Here is a 22,120-nt window from a genome sequence, read left to right on the forward strand (position 1 = left end):
ATTTTTTTCTTTCCCCGCAGATGAAAAAGGATGAAGGAAAGATAAAGTGTGTGTGTGTGTGTGTGTGTGTGTGTGTGCGTGTGTGTGTGTGTGTGTGTGTGTGCGTGTGGTGGGGGGTTAATACCCATCTGGTACTTCTTCACTTGTCATTTCTTATAACATCAAATCTCCTTAATTGATGGAGTCTTTACACAGTCTACATTTGCTTAGATATACACATTTCTTGGTAGAACTCTTCTCACCTGGAATTATACTTCAATTTTTATTGATAGACTTTCAAATTGTTTTAAATGTTGCATTTTCTTCTTCACTTTCTTATTTCCCCCTTCATTTATAAACACACAAAGTTGTGAAAGAAACAGTCTCCCCCCATTTCACTCTCTCTCGCTCTGTATCCTGTGTGACGCATTTTTGTGTGTTTTTTTTTTTAATTATTTTTAAACTTTTATTCTATTAACATTTGCTGAGAAGGCAGAGCAGAGATGCTGCCAGCAGCCACAGTGGTACGGCCAGACTGATGGATCCATTTATTCCTCTCACCGACCCAGGTCCTGCAGTGCAAAAGAGAGAAAAGAAAGTAATTATTAATACATCCGGTCCACTCTATGTCACAACTGACAGCTCCTTATTTCAAAGGTAACACTGGGCCGTGTACCAGCATCTCAAAGTCTGGGCACTTATATACAGACTAAGAAGGACTCACCATCTTTTCTAAATCCTAGTTGAGCTATAAGTATCTTAGGGGTATCTTGTGTGGTGCTGGATCAGTCTCCTTGCCGCCCAAATTCATCCTGCACAGCAGTGGGATGTCAGCGCTCAGTAAGATTCCAAGCATTGCTGAGGGTCCTTCAGCAGCCGGACACCGGCTCCTCCAGCTGATTCACCACAGTATCTCCATTAATAAAATGTGGAACCAGCCTGTGATGCGCTCTTCTCAAGGGGGCGGGGGAGGGGTGGTGGTGGTGGTAGTAGCTATTTCTTGGTTAGTGGGGAGAGGAATTGTCTTAAAGTAACGTTTTTGGCTGGGTGGCACCTTAGCTGCAAGGCAGAAAATAAGTCAACTCATGGTGGGATTTTAAGCAGCAGCAGGGGGTCACCTGGTCCAAACCCTTCATTTGACACTTTAAAAATTAATGATGATGACAACAAAAACAAACAAACCTAGCCAGGCAGGTCCAAACTGGAGCAGAGCTGAGGCTTGCACTTGCCCAGAATTCATCCTGGAGGCGTTATCTGTGGGTTTCCCACGGCCGACCTGAGTTTTCCCAATGTAGAAGAGTTTGGGGGATGTGGGTGTGCAGTTGGAGAGGAGAGTGGGTGAGGGATTTGCGTATTTACACAGAAAGAATCGAGGCAGTGAGTGAAGGTTTAGAGCTTGCCTCCTCTGCTTTGCCTGTTGCATTTCCTCCTTTTGTATCGTTCTGTTCATTTAGATCCATTACAAGAGGAAAGCAGTTTTTTACAACAGAGACTTTTGGATTTAAGACTGTAAGCTTAGATGTGACATTCAAAAGGAAAAAATGGTGTCACTGTAACTATGGGTCAGTTGAAAGTTTTTTGAGGGCACTGAGTTGGTGATGGACAGGGAGGCCTGGCGTGCTGCGATTCATGGGGTCGCAAAGAGTCGGACACAACTGAGCGACTGAACTGAACTGAACTGAAGGAGATCAGTATGTGTAAATGAGCGTGTATGTGGGTGTGGGTGTTTGTACTTGTGCAAGTGCAATGGAAGCATCCTCTGGCATGTGAACATTTCCAGAATTGTCTACAAATATACCAGGTCAGATATAAAATAACTGGGAAAATGTTGAATATAAGAATATTCTCCCATCTATGTTTCACATATCAATAAAAATAATATTATAGGAACAACAGCAACCAAAGACAACCAAGAAACAACTACATAGCACTTACTACAAGTCCTGTTAAAAATGCTTCACAAATATAAGCACACAGCCATGTTACAAGGCAGGCCCTCCAGCGAACCCTGCTTTCCAGTGAGATAAGGGAGCCACAGAGAGGTGAAGTTCACCACATGAGTTCACACAGTAAGCAGAGAGCTGGGCTTTCCCCCAGCGACTGACTCTGGAGTCTGTGCCTGTCACGGCTGCGCAGGGAGGTTATGTGGTGAAGGGGTGCCCTGAGTCTCCTGTCAAACATTCAGCAAATGAAATCTGGGCTTGTTTAAAACAGTAGCCCAGAACCAACAAAGCAACAGGAAAGTATCCATTATCTTTGAAAAAAATGATTTTCAATAGATCTTTTGTTTTTAAACTGAAATGTCTTATTGAGAATATTAAAAATGCTTCCCTGGTGGCTCAGACGGTAAAGCGTCTGTCTACAACGTGGGAGACCCAGGTTCAATCCCTGGGTCGGGAAGATCCCCTGGAGAAGGGAATGGCAATTCACTCCAGTACTATTGCCTGGAAAATCCCATGGACAGAGGAGCCTGGTAGGCTACAGCCCATGGGGTCGCAAAGAGTCGGACACGACTGAGCGACTTTACCTTTACCTATTTAATATATTATATATATATGAATATATATAAATAAAGTTTGAATAGCACAGTTACAGTATGAAATGAGTGTGTGAGTGTTATTATGTGTTGAGCTATGGAAACACAGAATAAATGATTTAAATATCCAGTCAATTCTTTAAGTTTTCTGAATGACTGTAGGATTATATTAATAAGACACTTTAGCTTACCTTCAGGTTCATGCCTTACATGAGGAATTAAGGATCAAAAAGATTATGCATTCTGCATAAAGCGCCTGATAGTAATGGTGACCAGGCACTAGAATCTAGATGTTTAGTCAATGTTTTTCCTGATTCACACCGCCACCCCCCCCCCCCCCACACACACATCATTCTTTTTGGCCTTTGGGGACCTTTAAGCTCCCTTAACAGCCCCTCCCCAGGGCCTCCAGCCTGATGGCAGTGCAATCCCGTATCATTTCATTTCTCTAGGCTTTAGATGTCATGAGTTCTGTGGCACATTTGTTTGGATTAGTGTGTTAGTGATGCTTCTCAAACAGAGAAAGACTACACACAAATTGAGGCCAGACAGGGTTAAGCGAGGATGATTTTTGTTTTGCCCCAGGGATCCTTTGAAAACAGGTTTTCAGACTCAATTCTGCCTATTTCCTTAAACTCATTTTTAGTGCTGAGACAGGCTGGATTATCTTTCAGACATCTTATAGTTGAGTGGTACCTGGGGGAACCTAAAAAATCTAGACTTAAACCATTTTATTTGAAGGATAGTAAATATTTGAAAAAACAAAAATGCCATCACTGAAAAATATGATATATGCATATATGAACCTAGATACACATGTTCACATATAACATTCTTGCTAATGTATGTACACATATATATGCAGATACCAAGAGAAGTATATTTGTTATATGCATACTCATATACACATATGATATAAACATGTTAAAGTTATTTTAACACACAAAGTTGACAATTAGCTATTACTCTTACACACTATTCTATGCTATACATAGGGAATCTTAGTATGACTGTGAATAATCTTTCATTTTTATCTCTGATAGAATTGTTACTACATATTTGAAATATATTTTGTAGCTCTCAGATATTTTCATCTCTATCAATTATTATTTATTAAGTGCATTAAGTGCTCTCATATAGCTATTTGATGTGCTTATATGACTTGCTCTTTCCATAATTGGTTTTGAGAGTAAATAAATAGGCTTGAAAAAATACAAGGGTAAATGGGTGATAGTTGGGGAATCAACACAAGTGTGTATACAATTACAGATGCATGTATATATCACTGCAGAGGAGACTACTTCAGTTAATGGCTATTTCAGGGAAGAATCATCAGCAAAATCATTAATTATGTTTTAGCTCATAGTTATGAAGTTTCTGCTTATTTGTGGAAATGCAAATGATAAATCTTATTTCCCACACCAGATGGCCACACTCAGCAAGTGCTTTTATACATTGACAGATATAATGAAAGCAAGAGTCTGCAAACATAAATTAGCCTTAAGAATAGATGGGCAAATAGAACCACAATTCAAAAATTGCTACACGTTTTTCACATAACAGAAAAAAATCATATTTTGGTATTTAGCCACATCCTATGTATATATGTATATATGTGTATGTGTGTTTATCTAGTAAACATTTAATAAGAGGTAGCAACAGAGGATTAGACGGTTGTATGGCATCACCAACTCAATGGACGTGAGCTTGAGCAAAGTTTGGGAGACAGTGAAGGACAGGGAAGCCTGGTTTGCTGCTGTCCAAAGAGTCAGACATGACTTAGAAACTGAACAACAATAACAACAATAACAACAATAACATCCTATGTTACAGGATGGCATGAAATACCTCTGGATCAAAGACACTGGTTTGTGAACTGGTTCAAGGGTTTTAATGTTGACATGAAAAGTGCAAAATTTAGCTGCAGCGGGACTGGGAATCTTGGGTCAACACACCAGGTCAAGGTTTTCAATTCCAAAGATAGTTGAGACTCTGTATCAAGGTGAAGGCCCGACGGCGCTTTGCCAGGACAATGCTTATGCAAGGGAATTGGTGATTAAGGGCAAGATTGATAGAACATAGTTCAGGCATACAAGAAAAGAAGGGCCAGGTGAATTTAAGCTCAAACTCTTCTTAGAATTATTAAGGATTGACAAAATGACTAAAATAAAAACATAATATGCAGAACAATTGTTAAACAGAGGAGAAAATAATCTACTAAATGTCTCTTAGATATTATCTAGACGCCCAGGCTGAGGCCCCCTCAGTGACCTGGAGCCACATTTAAAAGGGAAAAAGACTGACTTTGGTGCCACCTGCTGATCATTTTCTGCCAATACAGCTTCCTCTGCGTGAAGGAATCCACTGGGGAGGAGAGCCTGTAATTTCCAGGCTGGAGCAAACTGCAAGAGAGGGTATACTGATGTTTTCTTTGAGCAGTGTGTCTTGGAAATAAATTTGGGTTCCATCTCCATAATGGTTTATACATTATCTCCCTTTTCTATAAAGACGGTCTTGGGTGAGTATGAAGTATTCTCACAATGAAGTTGGAATTATCACACTTTTCCCATCAAAACAGCATCAAATATTTTGACTTGCAAAATCTTGAAACTTTAGGTCACTACTTTCCTTTGAGTGACAGTAGGAATTCTTCTCGACCTTTGAAATTTAAAAAAATATCGCATGCTCTATTTTCCCCTCCACTCCAAAGCTCTGTGGTATCATTGTGTTCTAATAACACCAGTTACTTAAGATTCAAATGTAATGGACAATCGTGGCATGCAGAGAGAAGAAGCTATGAAGAGGACAGCAGTTTATACTTCTTGTCCCAAATAATCTTGATCCTATATACATACTGCTGGTCATGTCTTCCCTGCTGCATTCTGTGAGGGCTTGCTGGCACTAGTCATAAATTAGGTGCTGGCCCTTTCCGGGGTGTAACCAACAGAGCTGGTCCACAGTCTCTGAGGCTCACTGCCTGGTTGGGTCTAAGGACCATAACAATAGGTTTTCACTCTTGACAGTGATCTTGATAGCCTCAGCCCCTTTGACACTCAGACAAGAAGATGTCTTCATAGGAGACACTTATCAATCCAAGTGGGTGGCCATGAAAATTTATGCAGGGTGGTGCCTGCCATACAGATTTTTCTATGACTCTGGTATGGGAACAGACACTGTTAGGGATTTCTGTTGGTCTGGTAAAGATAACACATCAGAATTGGTAATTGTTTGACTCTTAGGGTCCATGTCATGAAGTGCTGACCTGACTATATTGTCTTTGCAGGGGAAAGTGTGTGAATCACGTGCCACGTGGCTGACAGAGCTACATGGGGCAGTTTGATGGCGCAAAAGGGCAGTTGCCAGATGTCCCTGTAGCCTGGGTATAGGCTGGCAGGGCGAGGGTATGGGAGAAGGTTCTGGCAGGAGGGAATAGGGAATGCTCAAGTGCTTCATTTTTGGAGACCCTACTCTATCTCCTTGAGCAATATATCTGCTTCAACAGTCAACGAGGGGTGATGAAGTGGACTCTCTGTCTCAACTGAGAGCCCTGTCACTGGGAAGTGGACATTTCCAAAAGTGCAGCTCTGCAGCAATTAACCAAGGGAACTTAAGGACAATGGGAGAGGGGATAACTTGCTCAGTTCCAGAGATTCAAAAATGAAAAAGTCAAAAGCAATAGAGGGGTCATTGTTGGATCAGAGGCTTTTTGTAAATGAGAAAGTTCACAGTTTGGGAAAAATAGTGGCAAATGCGTTACGGAAATTATTATCACAAATTATCAATAGGGAATAATTGCTTGTAGAAGGCTCCAATGTATTGCTGTGGACTCTTAATTTTAACACACAGAAGGGAATCAGAAATAAGAACCATACCTTTTTGCTTGAAGTGCACGGTGGTGCCAATTTCTAAAAAGGAAACATTTAGCAAAACAAAAACAGGTAAAACATTCTGAATCAACTGCGAGTAAGCACAAAGGTAGTCTGGTAGTCTCCACTGAAAGGAGAATGAGAGGAAAGGTGAAAAGAACACACTCTTAGGAACATATACTGGTAGAGGCTGAAAGAAAGGTACATGGAAAGAGACTGCTTTGTTGGAACGAATGTGCAGTTGGAGGTGGCAAAAACAATTTGCAGCTTTGGATACTTGACGTAACATGTGATGAGTGCAGACAAGTAGGAGATCTCTGAGTACGGCAGATGAAAGGACTCTTGACTGCAATGTAGCCAATGAGAGGCTGTGTCTGCCTCTCCACCCCCATTCTACCATCTTGCATCTGCTTTGCTCTACTCACACCCATTTCCTTTCTTCCTTTCCCTTTCTGCCTTTTTTTCCTAATACACTAAATCCCTTCCAACATGACAACCTTTGCCTTCGCACCTGCTTGGAATGTCCCTCCCCAGACCTCTGCCTGGCCAGCTCAGTCACGTCATTCAGATTTCTGCTGAAATGTCAGGAAGGATTTCCCCCATCATCTTCTCAAAAAACGGTATCCTCTGTGACTTCCTGTTATTTTACCCTGGTTTGCTAATATTAATAATCCTGATCCCTACTTTTCACCATGTTACACATTTACTTACTTGCTTGTTCAGTTTCTCTCCTCCATGAAGCCAGCCACAGTGCATATCTTGTCAACCATTGTACCCTGGTGCCTAGGTCAGAGCCCAGCATGTAACAGGTATACAATAAATACTTGTTGAATGTATTAATAACTCTCAGTGTTGGGAGAGCTTCTATAAGTAAAATGCTTGGATTCCCTTTTAAGTATCTTGATCAATTAAAGCACAGCACTCCTCAATATTTAGAAGTAAATATGGAAAATTTCCATAGGATACTTTGAATCTCAGGACCAACTGGATGACTGGTCAGGTATTGGAGTCCAAACCATGGGAGCTGGACATAGGTTTTCTTCTCTGCGAGGATCAGGACGCAGCCCTGCATTCCTGAGTGGCATGTTTTCACTAAGGGCATAAAGTGACCTGAACTCTGAAGACAAAAAGAAGCTTCAGATTTGGAACCCAGTCACCTCACCATCCTGCTTGAAACTGGCTTACGCTTTCTCATGACTTCCAGAATAAAGACCAAAATACTTAGCATGCCATCCATGGCTCTGCCCTTTCACCTTTCCAGCCTCATCTCATGCGGAGATGTTTATTATCTCTGCATCCCAGCCCACAAGCCTTCCTGATGCTCCATGGTACCCTGTTTTCTTTGTCGTGGGGTCTATGGCCTGATGATATCTCTACTGGGAATCCCATTCACCTGCCAAAATTTAGTTACAAATTCCACAGAGAAGTCTTCCTTAGTCTCCTTGGTAAAATGAAGTCCCTCTATTATAAGCTCTGTTCCCCTTCACAACACTCATCGCAGTTTTAATTTCAAATGTATTTGTCTGGTGTTTTGATGAATGCTTATTTCACTAGTGGGCTATGAGTTCCATGGAAGCAGGAACTGTGTTTGTTACTGTTCCCTTGTTGGCACAGCAAATGAATGACGGCACTCCAAGTACACAACGGACCAAAACAGAATGGGCCAAATCACTGAAATATGAGAAAAATGAAGACATGCCAGGCATCCTTCTAACAGAGGAGCTGAGACTCTGTTAAAACAACAGAGAATCTGAGTAGCTAAAATCGTTATCCTCTGATTTAGCACAAAGGGGTCTGAGCTTCAGAATCAGGTCTGCAAAATTTTGGAGGTTCAGTGCAATCTATGAATCCTCTCCCTCACAGATTTTCCTTTTGCCTTTATGATTTAAGGAGATCACAAGGAGAAGTCTCAAACAGCCTGATGTTTTCTAGCATACTCATGATGGCTATAAGCAGGGCACCACTGTCCTAGCATCCAAAGTCTTAAAAATGTTTAGCTACTATTCAGCATTTGCTGGGCTGTTCATAGAGCAAACTGTGTCCACAAGTGAGAACAGATGTGGGGTGGGGCAGGTGGGGGTGTGTGAATATTCTTTTATACCATGATTGCTGGTGCACTTCTGAAGACACTCAAAGCCATCAGCATCTGCCCTTCTGTCCTTGAAGAGCTAGTCAATTATTTGCAGAAGGATGGAGGTCCATTCAGAAGACTGGAGCATGATTTCTGTTCCTCTTCTAGCAGAAGCCAGTTACTGAGGTCATTGTCACCTTAGAAGTGAAGTCAGATTCTGTTAAGACTTAAAATGCTGGTGTCCACCTGTTGACCACAAATCACCTGACCGGCAGTGTTTCATTTGTGTATTAGACATGCTGGCACCTGTTTTCTTTCATAATACCTGTTCTCACAACTTTTCTTTAAAATCAGCATATTACTTTCAAATATTGCAAAGTCTCTGTAGAGAACTGCTCATCAAAATATGAGGAAGCTGAGGCCCAGACAGGTTAATCAGTTCCCCCAAGGTCACACAGACAGCAAGAGGCAGAGCTGAGACTGAAATTCAGGGCTCCCACTTCTCCAGGCAGAACTCTGTCCATTATTCACAATAACCCTCTGGAATTTTTATGATAGCAGGGCTGAGTAAGTGTAGCCTACATAACTCTAGGGTTATCACTGAGACATTTATATGATTCAGTATTGACTGGGGAAACTTTGGCTCTGCTCCTGTGCCAAGTACAACTTCTCCTCTTTCTTTGCTCAAATTCTTTGGTTTATCATTCTTTAGAATTTATAAGGACCTCTCAAGGTTCCAGGTGGTGCAGTGGTAAAGAATCCACCTGCCAATGCAGGAAACGCAAGAGATGTAAATTTGATCTCTTCTCCCCTGGAGAAGGAAATGACAACCCACTCCAGTACTCTTGGCTGGGAAATCGCATGGACAGAGGAGCCTGGTGGGTTATGGCCCATGGGGTTGCAAGAGTCAGACATGACTGAGCACAGCAGCAGCAGTAGCTCAGGGTCACAGAGTGATGCTCTTCACCCTAAGGGGTTTAGATTTCCTGATGGGATCATCTTCATGTAAAAAACCCCTGAGGTTTCCCACAGTCCACCCCAGGTCTCACAGAATAATTCCAAGCAGTTGTTTAAGAACCTGGGCATGCAGGGACACCAACAGTTCTGCTTAACTAGAAATTATCACTTCATTTCTTTTTGCCTCAGTTTCATCAACTGTAAAGTAAGTTTAATGAAATGCTTCCTGTAAGTTTGTTCTGGGGCTTCCCTGGTGGCTCAATGATAAAGAATCTGCCTGTCAATGCAGGAGACCCAGGTTCAGTCCCTGGGTTGGCAAAATCCCCTGGAGGAGACAATGGCAACTCTCTCCAGTATTCCTGCCTGGGAAATCCCATGGACAGGGGAGCCTGTCAGGCTACAGTCCATGGGGTCGAAAGCGAGATCAACAAGACTTAGTGACTAAACAACAACAGCTTTGTTCGACCACTTAGATAATTATCATCCTCTGCTTGGAATGCTGCCAGACACATGCTAATTGCCCAATAAATAAGAGTTGTTGTTATTGTTAGATTTATGGTAAAAATCACTTATAGAGGAGACTGCCAGGAAAAGTTTTGTGGAAAAAGGGGAAAAACAGATATTCAAAGTCAGCCATGGCAGTACTGTTTCCAAAAAAAAATTTTCTTTTTTAATCTATAGCACTACGGATGAACAAAACAAGATTCTAGCACACTGCAGGGCTAATGAAGCAGACTGATTAGGGAGCATTTTGGTCAGGAGAAAACTAGCAATAGGTTAACCAGTAAAGGGGACAGACTTGAGCAAAAGTCTGAATGTCCAAAATGGGAACAGACATTGCCTTACTAGTTGATTAAAAATATTTTAACAAAAAAAATTAAAAACATTGCTCAAACTTTACACTCTATGAAGAAAATATTTTTAAAAATCAGATAAAAGATATATTCTTGTTTAAGTTATCTTTAAAAAGCAAACTGCCAGTTAAAAGCCTAGGAAGTCTTCCCTATGGCAATGAATGACATAGTTTGTGAAATACTAACGATCTTAAGACTCGGAATTCCATTTGTATTTAGAAAAAAGAGAATGTAATTTTTATTTTGTATTATTATTCATCCACTTCTGTTGGAATAGACCGTTCTCTTTTGAGGAGCAAAATTCTGAATATTTTTGAGGAGGGCTCTTTGAAAAGTTGGTTGTATGCTGCCATCTCGTGGTAATACTAAACATGTTCCTTTGCGCCGTCTAAAGTAATTACCTTTGTCCACCAGGTGGCAGTAGTGAAAAAAATTATCTTTGTTATTTTCAAAAGGAGTCTTTCCTGTTACAGACCAAAAAAAAAAAAAAAAAAACCAAAAACCAAAAGTCTTGGTCCTTAACAACTGACAATAATTCTTTCTCTTCCAACATGAAGGCGCTCTCAAGTTCTTGAGTAAAATTTCCTTGCCAGGGACACCAATTCTGTAGGGATTCCTGGATATACTCATTTGAATATATCTGACACTTACCATTTTTATGCCTGTCTTGAAGATTTCTCTCCACACGTCAATTTTGCTTCAGCAAATAGACTTAACAAGTAAGCATGGCAGTGTCAGTATAAACAATGAAATAAAAGGATAAATCTACAGCAGCAGTACAGTGGACAAAACTTTAGGGGGTTCAAGTACAAAGAAAGTTCTAAAATTCTGTGAATGCATTATTATCATATGCTTAGATCTCAGCTCCCGATGAGGGTGTAGGAGGCAGCAATGGGGAAAAGGATTTAATACTAGAAAAGGCAGTGAAGTGAAGTGAAGTCGCTCTGTCGTGTCCGACTCTTTGCGACCCCATGGACTGTAGCCCACCAGGCTCCTCAGTCCATGGAATTTTCCAGGCAAGAGTACTGGAGAGGGTTGCCATTTCCTTCTCCAGGGGATCTTCCCAACCCAGGGATCAAACCTGAGTCTCCCACATTGCAGGCAGACGCTTTACTGTCTGAGTCTGTCCCGAGCGGTACTAGTCATAAAGAACTTGCCTACCAATTCAGGAGACAAGAGAGACACAGGTTCAGTTCCTGGGTGGGGAAGATCCCCTGGGGGAGGGCATGGCAACCCATTCCGGTATTCTTGCCTGGAGAATCTCATGGACAGAGGATCCCGGCGGGCGACGGTCCATAGGGTCACACAGAGTCAGACACGACTGAAGCGACTTAGCACACAGCACACACAGCATCAAAGAGAGCTGAGTGGGCCTTGCTCATTGGCAGGACGTCTTCCTTGCTCACTACTGTAGCCTCTGCCTCACTATTTCTTCAGCACAGAGTCTCTATTCAATAGATTGGGTGAATACGTGTCTGAGTACCTAAATGAATAATGAATGAGTAACTGAGTGAATTAATCCATCAATACCTTAAGAGCTGCCCTCTAAAATTCTAGGTAGGTGGAAATATTATTCCGTGAAACTACCATGCCTTAACACAAAGGCAAAATGACTGTTGGGAATTCAGTCATTTAAAGAATAATAAGGGGCTAGGAGGTTCTTCGGAGAAGGCAATGGCACCCCACTCCAGTACTCTTGCCTGGATAATCACATGGGTGTCAGAGCCTGGTAGGCTGCAGTCCTGGGGGTCGCTAAGAGTTGGACACGGCTGAGCAACTTCACTTTCACTTTTCACTTTCATACATTGGAGAAGGAAATGGCAACCCATTCCAATACTCTTGCCTGGAGAATCCCAGGGACGGGGAAGCCTGGTGGGCTTCCATCTATGGGATTGCACAGACTCGGACACGACTGAAGTGACTTAGCAGCAGCAGCAGCAGGAGGTTCTTTCACTAGTCTCCAAATCCCTGGCAGGTAGAAAATTTTCTGGAGGACCGAAAATTATTTATTTATGAATATTCTCATGAAATTTAAACCTTAGAAAACAAAAACCCAAGCTTTTTTTTTTTTTTTTTTGGTTTGTTTCAAAGTCCAGAAGAATTCTTCTTACCTTTCATCTGTCACTATGTGGTATGACTAGGTCTCTTGCCATTAAAGTGAGTGTTGTGAAAGCAAGAGATGCTTCATTGGAAGCTCTAGAGTTTACAGTTTGGAGGGATTTGGGGGCAGGAGGAGAAGGGGATGACAGAGGATGAGATGGCTGGATGGCATCACTGACTCGATGGACATGAGTCTGAGTGAACTCCGGGAGTTGGTGATGGACAGGGAGGCCTGGCGTGCTGCGATTCATGGGGTCGCAAAGAGTCGGACACGACTGAGCGACTGAACTGAACTGAACTGAACTCCCTCACTGCTGCTGCTGCTAAGTCACTTCAGTCGTGTCCGAGTCTGTGCGACCCCAGAGACGGCAGCCCACCAGGCTCCCCCGTCCCTGGGATTCTCCAGGCAAGAACACTGGTGTGGGTTGCCATTTCCTTCTCCAATGCATAAAAGTGAAAGTGAGGTCGCTCAGTCGTGTCTGACTGCCTCACTACCTGAGGAAATTTCTGTATCTATATTTATGAACAGTTACCGCATTTTGCCTTCTTTGAATTCTATCTGGGAGAGGAGGTCAGGGTACAACAAACCCATGAGGAGAAGAATTGATTTTTAGTACTCTGACAACTTACCTCGAATCCTCTGCTTATAAGCATTCATTCCAGTTCATGGGTAGGATATATACAGTTTGAGGGTTTATATTGTTTGCACAGTTGTTCTAATTCCAGGGTATTTACTTGAACATAAACGGCTCACTTTTCAACCTGCCACAGTCACTGGAACAAGGAAACGTTCTCTGTCGCATATGGCACAACTCTTTTTAAGCTTTCTGATGAGCCCTGGGTTTTGAAAATAACGTAGTAGCAGACTTAACTAACTGGGCTTTTTTTTGTTTCTTGTATCTGAATGAATAAGAATGTATGTTCAGCAGAAAGGGAAGGTCTGAATTCAACAGGGGTTCTATCCTACAACTGTCTGGGAAAAGTGAGAGAGGGATGGAGTTAAAATCATCAAGAAGTTTAATAAAATAAACATTTATTGTGCCACTTCCTTCTTCGCTGTTGCTGAGGACCTGAAGCATAACATTTGTTTAAGTGTCCTCCATGGGAATTTATGTGTTTTTGTGCTCTCTTTTTTTTTTTTTTTTTTACCAATATTTTAAAAAAATAAAACCTTTCCTATTATATTGGCTTAAAGAGGGGACATTTTTATTAATTCAATTTTCAAAGCCACACTCTGAAAGTTGTTAATTTCTTTCTCAACCATTTCTCCGCTGTATTTGGAGGCTTTAGGGATTAGCAGCTTCTACTTACAAGAATTATTATTATTTTTCCTTTTGACATAGAAAAAAAAATGCCTGCGATTTCTATTTGGATTGTTAGAGTTTTAATTTTCTCTCTTGTACTATATCCATGTTGTATGAACTCTAATGCCTAATATTTATAGAGTAATGGTCTCTGAGAATCTCAATGATTATTCTGGGTCTGGTTCTAGAGGAAAAGCCAACATAGAGAAATAGGTCTAATCCTCAACCTTGAGGCTATAGCTGTTTTCTTACCTAGTTCATAGGCCAGTCGCTATCCTGACTACTAGGGAAATATGCCAAACTGGCTGGGGAAACTAAAAAGTCTTAGCTCAGCATGTCATCAATATTTGAGAAGGCAAGTTGGCCTCCCCCTTAGCTAGATTTGGGTCAGAAAGGACTCTGCACTTTACTTTCAAATACTCCTAGGGGCTTCTGATCATTGACCAGGACCAGGAATGGGCTTCAGATAGTTTGATGCTGTTTCAAAGTGAGTCAGAGACATGAATGATGTATCAAGCTTTTTGCCACCCTGGATATTCTGGTGATAATTCAGTGTTGAATGAATGAGTATATGCAAATCAAAATGAATGTTGATATAATGTCTCATTATATAATAAAAGAATTGAGAAAAATGAATGTTGATATAATGTCTCATTATATAATAAAATAATTGAGAATCATTCCTTATTCTCATCAATTAGTGGACCAACCCTCCACTATGTTCTATTTGAAAGAGAATCGGAGAAAATATTTTTAAAATAAAATTTTCATCTCATTAAAAAGAAGACAACTCTGTCTTATACCCCAATTTAGAGAGAGAGAGTAGGAAGTTCAGTAAGGGGGACTCTTACTGGAAACCCTGGAGGTGACTCAATGGCAATGTCTTGTAGGGTGAGTCAGGTTTGACTCAGGACCTGGAAGACTGGAGGGTGTGCTGTTCCCTGTAAGGTGGGCAGTGGCCTGGGGGCACAGACTCCTGAACCTGACTGTTCTGTGACCTTGAGCAAGACAGGGCTAGGCCAGCCTCAGAGGGACAGAACGCAGAGAACAGGTCAGGTGTTTTCACTCGAATAAGTTATAATACACCGACAGCTCAAAGATTCAGACAAAACATTTGTTTCTATCATATTAATGGTGTTATCTCTGAGGAGAGAGATTATATATACTCTTTATTTTCTTCTTTATAGTTTCATATATTTTCAAATTCTTCCATAATGAAAATACATAACATTTATTATCAGAATGGAAAGCTATTTATAAAAACAAATCTGGGGTAAAGAAAATAATCCCCTAAATCTGGGGAAAAGAAAATAATAATTTTCTGATTCTTTAGCTTTGAGTTGACATCATTACAAGGAGACTGAATTTTTCCCCCCACTTTTTAGTTGGCTGGTATTATGCAGTGAAACTAAAGAGAAGCTAAGATAGGTGAGGTCTAATTTCTATAAGGAACATTGTCTTTACAGCATGAAATGACAATGCAATAAAATATGTATTATATGGGTTTATGAGGTCCTTCTGACTGCACGCTTGAAGTAATTGCCTTGTGGAGTAAGTACAGGTACATGAATTGACTTTAACTGTTATAGGCTCTGCTCGATGATGATACAGACTGTTCCAGAAAGTACAGGCTCACTAAGCACTCCCAGCATAAAGGGAGGGTTTCATTAAGTCTCTTACAGCAAGTCAGCCTGCTCAAACCCTTCAGGTTTCTTATTTAGCCTGAGAGGTTTAATTTTTAATAATCAGTGAATTAAAATGTTAGAGAATGCCCAATGGGGTAAGTTTAATAAAGGAATTTCCCTGGGCCACTCCACCTAAAAAAACATATAAGACAGAAAAACTCCAGAAGTAAATTTTTTTGAATCACTAAGTTATTAGGGCCAGACACGAACTCTTTGCCTTAAAGGAGAAACAAATGCTTATGCCCCCATGCCTATAACACAGCCATTGCACCTGTGGGTAAAATCCTGGCCTTTGGCCCTCACTGGAATGAAAGAACAGTCATCCGATTTCATAAAGAGCTACTTCCTAGCCCCGAATCTACTTATTGTTGGGGCAAAGTAGATTACAGTTGAAAAGACATAATTTTATGTACATTTGGAAGCCTTCTGCGCCTTCATGTATTTGACTTGCTAAAAAAGGATTTAAAAAGTACAGGTTTGCGTAGGTCTCTAGAGATTTGCCTCCTGTCTGTTTTTTTCCCTCTGTTTCCATGCTCTAAATTGTGAATTGCAGATCCGTTTCAGAATACATTTTAGATTTAAATTCTAAGGGATTCAAGACTGGCCTTAATCTGTGTAATATGTGTTTTCATTTCATATGTTCTGAAACCAAAAACATTCAAATACCACAAAACAAGGTAACTCACTGTGGAATTTGAATGTGGAGATAAGTGAATTTGTGAGATTTCCTGGGATTTTAAGGCTCTCACAAATAAGAAGATAAGGGATTAAAAAATAGTGGTACGCTCAGAGTTACCCCAGAGCCTGCGTCTATAGCACTGACCGCCGCAGGGCAGAGAACTTGGTGAAGGCGGTTCTGCTTTGCAACCTTGGCAGTGACTGTACCACTGGGAGCGCCAGGACCCCTCACGCATTTATCTGTAATTCCTGCTGTGTCACTGACTGGAAACATAATATACCTCCAGGTTCTAGAGCAAGCAGCTCCTGGAAAACAGATGGCTCCAACTGACCTGACCATCCCTACAACTAACTTAAAAGCCTACTGTCAAACCTCCTTGTTGAGAGGCTGACAGCTTTCTCTAGATGCTCTGATAGAGAATGGCTCTCAGCATCCTCCAGAAAACTCACCTCTGTAACACCACATAGTATACACTATCTCCAGAAAACTCACCTCTGTAAAACCACCTACCACATAGTATACACTATCCACACGTCTGTAGTCAAGTTGACAGCTGCTCTTTCTTATCTCAAATGTGTAACAGGTAGTAATGCCCATTTTAACTCCACTAGTTTATCACATTTCTTTTGTTTTTAGACAGGCTAGATGCAAATGAGGGAAAGTAAGAAACTATTAGGAAAAAAATGTGGGTTTTTCCCCCATATTTTAAAAATTAGACACTATTATTTAACTGTCTCTGGATTCTAATCCTCTGCAATCCTGGGATGTTCTGCTCCTTTCTCCCTTCTCCTCTTTCTGCCTTAATTTTAAACTTCACTTTCACTGGTCAGAGAACTGACCGGTCCAGGTTAGCTAAAGATGTCCCTGTGCTGAGTTCTCCATAGACCACACAGGTCTCCTCAACTTAGCAAAGTTTCTCTTAACTGCTCATCGACAACTACTGCCCTGGAAGGTCTGTAAGGGCTATTATTGTGGAGGTCGTGTCTTTCTTCTTTTCACAGCCCTTCCCAAAAACCTAGCTCAGAGCTAGAGTTTGACACAGAAAGTACTAGGATGGTACTTTTTTTTTTTTTTGAAGGAATGAATAGTGTAACCAAAATACTGTGTATTGTCGAATAAACTTCGTCTGGGCCAGGAACTAGTTTTCACTGCCCGTCAAGAATGAAGTTTCTTTCTGGTGTTCCTGATGGTTGAAAATCAGATGAAAAGAAAACATGAACAGGAAAAAAAAGGAACTTTGCAGAGCGAAGGCAAGTGGAGAGTACATTTAAACGCAGAATAGAAAGTGATGCATTCATTTAATGACAGATGGGAAGGCTGATCCTTAAAGACCAACCTCCAGTGGGTGAGAGCATGCCGTCTATTTCAGCACTGTGACATGAAGTAAGCAACCTTCCACAATGAACTCACCTGTGTTCAGGAACTCCAGGGATGAGAACACATCTCCCAAGTTACTCTCTGAGTTGTGATTCAACAAAGAGAAACGAAAGCTACTGCTTTTCTTGCTTCCCTTTTTTCCCTTAGTCATTTCTGCCCTCCAAACATTCACATGTACAATTGAGAAAGCACTTCAGAATGGCCAAGCAATTTTCCAACAAAGCACATGGATGGGGATGCTCAGTGTCCTGCGGGCTAAAGAGGATGGGATGGTGCACGGGATGGGTACTCAGTCAAGGCACAGTTATCTGTTTATTTTATTTTAAACCACAGGATGTTACTGTTGCCCCAAGAAAAATTCCCTTAAGTAGTTAGAAAAGTCATACTGGAACTACCAGGTTTGGAAGGTAAGTGGTTAAAACAGAATCTCCGTTGTGAGTATGGGGCAGATAAAGTAGAGTGCACTGATAGCTGTGATTTATAGCAAAGATACTCTGTTAGTGGTAATGTCCAGGTATTAAAACGTACATATGTGTTACAGAAATGTGGGAAGCGTTTTCTTTTACAACCAGCATTGTGATGAGTAAAATAGTGCAATAAACTATGGCAGTGCTCAGGTCCCCAGGGTCCAATTAGGAAGCATGATAAATGACTTGTAAGGTCTCTCCTCCTACTGATTTGCAGGGGATATAAGCTGACGATTCTCGGTGGAGTTCTAGTGAGTGGTCTGCCTACTCCCATCATATATCTGGGTACAAATGAACACCTTAAATTGGAATTCCAAACTCATTATGCCATGCTGTGTCCTGACTTGGCAGGTGTGTTTCTTCACAGCAGTGTACAAGGGGAGATGTAAGGTGGGACCTCTTAAGCTGGGGGATTTTTCCCCTATGGCAGTGCTTGTTTAATTTAATGCCTACAAATGACTTGTGATGATTAAAGACCATTGTGGGGACAGAGTGACTGTAAAAGGGAAGTTGTTGTGAAGGTTCCATTTGTATCTAGCCTCTCCAGATAGATGGGATAATGGCTTTGTGGTGCTTCCCTGGGTGATATCCAGTGTTTAGAATTGAATGCTAACACCATCAAAACCTTTTCTTTGGTTTTGTTTGAAGGATGTCAAAGAGAGAGTGTATACAAAATGCAAGGTGAGTATGGTAGAAAATGTAGAGAAAAAGAAGATCAAGAAATACAGATAACAAAAATAAGAATTTCAGGTGAAAAAGAAAGAGAGGGAGCCAAGGGGCAGACTAAAATGAAAGATTATAGTTTTGCGGGGCTATACTATGAAATTTGTCAGGAGCCAAGACTTTACTGATGATTGAATTCTTGGAAGAATATGTGTTCTTTCTTGACTTTTTTTTCCTTTGAAACTTTCTACTTTTTTTTTTTTTTCATTTTTATTGTAGCATAGTTGCTTTGCAATATTGTGTTAGTTTATATTGTAAAGGGAATCAATTATACATATACATACATCTTTTTGACTCTTAAATAGTGCCACTTCCTTTAAGGACTCTTGATCTTTCTTCTGAACCTAGAGCAAAACTTTCAAAGAAAGGACCATCTTCTTGGCTACACTCAGCAACTCTCCTCAGAGTACATGGCCACTTAACATTTAGCTGAGGGACTGAACCCAGGTCTCCTACATTGCAGGCAAATTCTTTACTGTCTGAGCTACCTTTTGGTACCTTTTGTTAGTGATGTACTGGAAGTTCCCAGTACATCGCTACCCCCCTGCTAAATGTCACACTTGATGCAAACACCAGGGTGAGCTCCCCTGAGGGTGCTCTCCAAAGACCAAAGGGACCTGTATAAGCATTTTCTGTCCATTCAAGATCCTGGTCTTGTCACCCTTTGGGGCAGCAAGCCAGTATTTTCTGCTGCAAATCTCTTTGAGTTCTTCTTAGGCAGCTTTATTCCTTTTAATTAAAAAGACAAGACTGTCAATTACTTAAACTTAATCCCCACATGTAATTGTTACTTTGAAAGATATTTTTTCTCATAAAGCTCATAGAAGAAAAATATTTCCATCAAATTAAAATTTAGTGGGAGCTTGCATTTTCAAAAATTATATATATTCATCTTTAAGTCCCTGCTGGCTATAGAAATCTAAATAGCACAGCAAAGTTTAAGTACGAGGATAACCATGAAAGGCTGCCTGATGCAGGCAGATCCAGACTGGGAAAACAGGAGAAGGCATTAGGAAAGAGTCCCAGGACTAAAAATTCTCCTACCTTTAAATTGATGCTATAGGATTTATAGCCATTTCCCTTGAAGCTAAACATAAATTCTAAGAGAGGTTAAGATTTCCAAGTTTCTTTTGAACACTTAAATAAGAGCATGAATAAATTTCAGAATTACTCTGGCTAGAAAACTTTAAGGAGGGGAGAATAAGAACTGCTTAGGAAACAGGGCAAAAGGAAGAATGAAATGGCAGAAGAGCAAAACAAAAAGTGGATTCAACAGAGAGAAGTGCATGTTACAATGGGTCCAAATTGGTGGCGTGGCCCACCTGTTACAGTTGAGTCTAAGTCACTGAATTGGTGGGTGAAGTATTGATTCTAGGTCAAGTATTGGCCCAACTATCCCCCTTGAGATAAACCAGGAGGAAGTTAGACTTTTGTTCCCATGAAAGGAGTCAGGGGATGGTTGTCAGATATTCATGTCAACTCTCAGTTATCTTCATGTGAATTAATCAGGGCTCGTGATTCTACTGTAAATTCGTGTTGACATGGCTACCTAAGTTCTGTCAATAAAATCAAGGCCCTTATTTCCATCGGCTAGTGGGAAAGGAGCAATGCACTTAAACACTGAAGCCTTTCCTAGGACATGCTTTACACCTTTGACAAGAAAAAAAGGGCAGGTTTTTTAAATTGATCATTATGGACTAGTCTGACAGGTGCTGATGCCCAATTGGGCACCCACCACAAGTGTGTGCCTCACAGTAGAGAACTGTGTAACTGCAGCTCCTCTGAAGTGGAGCATTATGACAGTGTTGAAAAATAATGAAAAGTATAATTTGTTTGGCCTTAGGATACTTCTGTGTTTAAATTGTTAACAGTGTGGGTATTTCAGACACCCCTAGAATCCAAAATACAGCCATCTATAGGGGTTTCCCTGGTGGCTCAGATGGTAAAGAATCCACCTGCAATGAAGTAGACCTGGGGTCAATCCCTGAGTCAGGAAGACCCCCTGGAGAAGAGAATGGCTGCCCACTCCAGTATTCTTGCCTGGAGTGTCCCATGAACAGAGGAGCCTGGAGGCCTACAGTCCATGGAATCGCAAAGAGTTGGACACAATTGAGTGACTATGCACAAGCACATAATGGAGCCAAACCAAATTTTTATCAAATTAATATCTAGGCAACGTAATACTCGATACAAGCACATCTTTAAAAATTATAAGATAAATGTGTATCTGAATAGGATGATTTTGAATTCAATAAGCATTCTTTTGAGGAACTTGAAGCTCTCTTTTACATATTATTTAAAACACCACTTTGAGTTTGTAGGCATGAAAAACATAATTTCTTTCCCATTTCACAGTTGGAAAAACTGAATTAAAAAGAACAATGCTAGTAATTATCCATGATTAATAGAGGTGTGTATGTAAATCAGCCTGAATAAGTGTGTGAAATTAGATGTCCTGATGCCAGATAGCTCTGCTCATGTTTTTTAAAGAATAAGCTTTCAAATCTCTGTGTGTTGAGTGGGTCTGGAATGAACTTTGTAAAGGTGTATGGATATTAAGGCAATTGTATTGTTTATTATAAGCATTATAATACATAAAATAAATTAGATGAGTGTTTAAAATTCATTAGACAGATATATCTAATACATATCTAATGAACATGAATGCATACATGATGTCTATTTACAATGTGCTAGAGTTTATATATGTGCCTGGGTGCAACAAGGAGTAGATTAAAATTTGGGTGGAATTTGATGGTTAAAAGTATGGGAGAAGGTGCATGTTAGTTTCTTAGGGGTGTGGGGATTAATTGGATTAGTACATGCAAAAGCTCTTAGAATTCTATTGTTACATGAGACATCCACTATCAATGTTAATGATTATTACTATTATTACTGTTATTACTAGACAAGGTGACACTGCTGTTATAATAAGGAGCTGAAAAGAAGCATTCTTTCTTCAATACCTGGGAAAATATCCTACAGAAAATAAATGAAGCTGTAGGGGTGGTCCAGGCACCCTCATAGCCTGGGATCTTTGGAGGATTTTCCCCCAGTTTTCCTTCCATGCCAGTGGTCTGACTTGAGAACCCATTCCTGGGAGTGCCGGATGAGGGTAGGCCCGTCTCTTCCTCTTTCTGGAAATAGAATCTGGCTGTTCTGATGCCAGGCCTGCCCTTCGCCAACAAGGGCAGGAAGGAAGCCAGCTAGGCGGACTGCAGATTTCTACAAGCCTGGTTTGTTTGTGGGCTGGATTTTAATTTTTTTAAACTTTAATTTGGGAGCAGGGGTTGTTTTGTTTTCAGAGTGAGCTTTAGACAGCTGTATTAATCATGCAAACCCAGCCATGTGCAATGTGTTTTATCAATGGAAAAACAGGAACGGAATGGCAAGCAGCTGTGAACAAACCCAATGCAGTGCCTGAACTTGGAAGATAATCTCAACATTTCCCAAACCCACTTGCCACATGGGGTTAGTGAATGGAAAGGCTGTTCACTTGGGATAAATAATCAGATGGGAGGC

General features: G+C 40.8%; 1 protein-coding gene across 2 annotated transcripts in view; it reads right to left on the minus strand.

Annotated features, from left to right (window-relative positions):
• Window positions 1-453: 453 nt before the first annotated feature.
• LSAMP (limbic system associated membrane protein) overlaps window positions 454-22,120 on the minus strand; it is a 705,546-nt gene continuing 683,879 nt past the window's right edge. The window contains exons 8-9 of one of the 2 annotated variants that reach the window (XM_068976034.1): window positions 6,388-6,420; window positions 454-551 (exon numbers count right to left, since the gene is read on the minus strand). In XM_068976034.1, coding sequence (XP_068832135.1) covers window positions 454-551; window positions 6,388-6,420 — 131 coding nt within the window. The remainder of the gene's footprint in view (window positions 552-6,387; window positions 6,421-22,120) is intronic. The other variant, XM_068976041.1, reaches the window with a different exon arrangement.

Source organism: Capricornis sumatraensis, chromosome 1, assembly GCF_032405125.1.
Source record: "Capricornis sumatraensis isolate serow.1 chromosome 1, serow.2, whole genome shotgun sequence".
Lineage (NCBI taxonomy): Eukaryota > Metazoa > Chordata > Mammalia > Artiodactyla > Bovidae > Capricornis > Capricornis sumatraensis.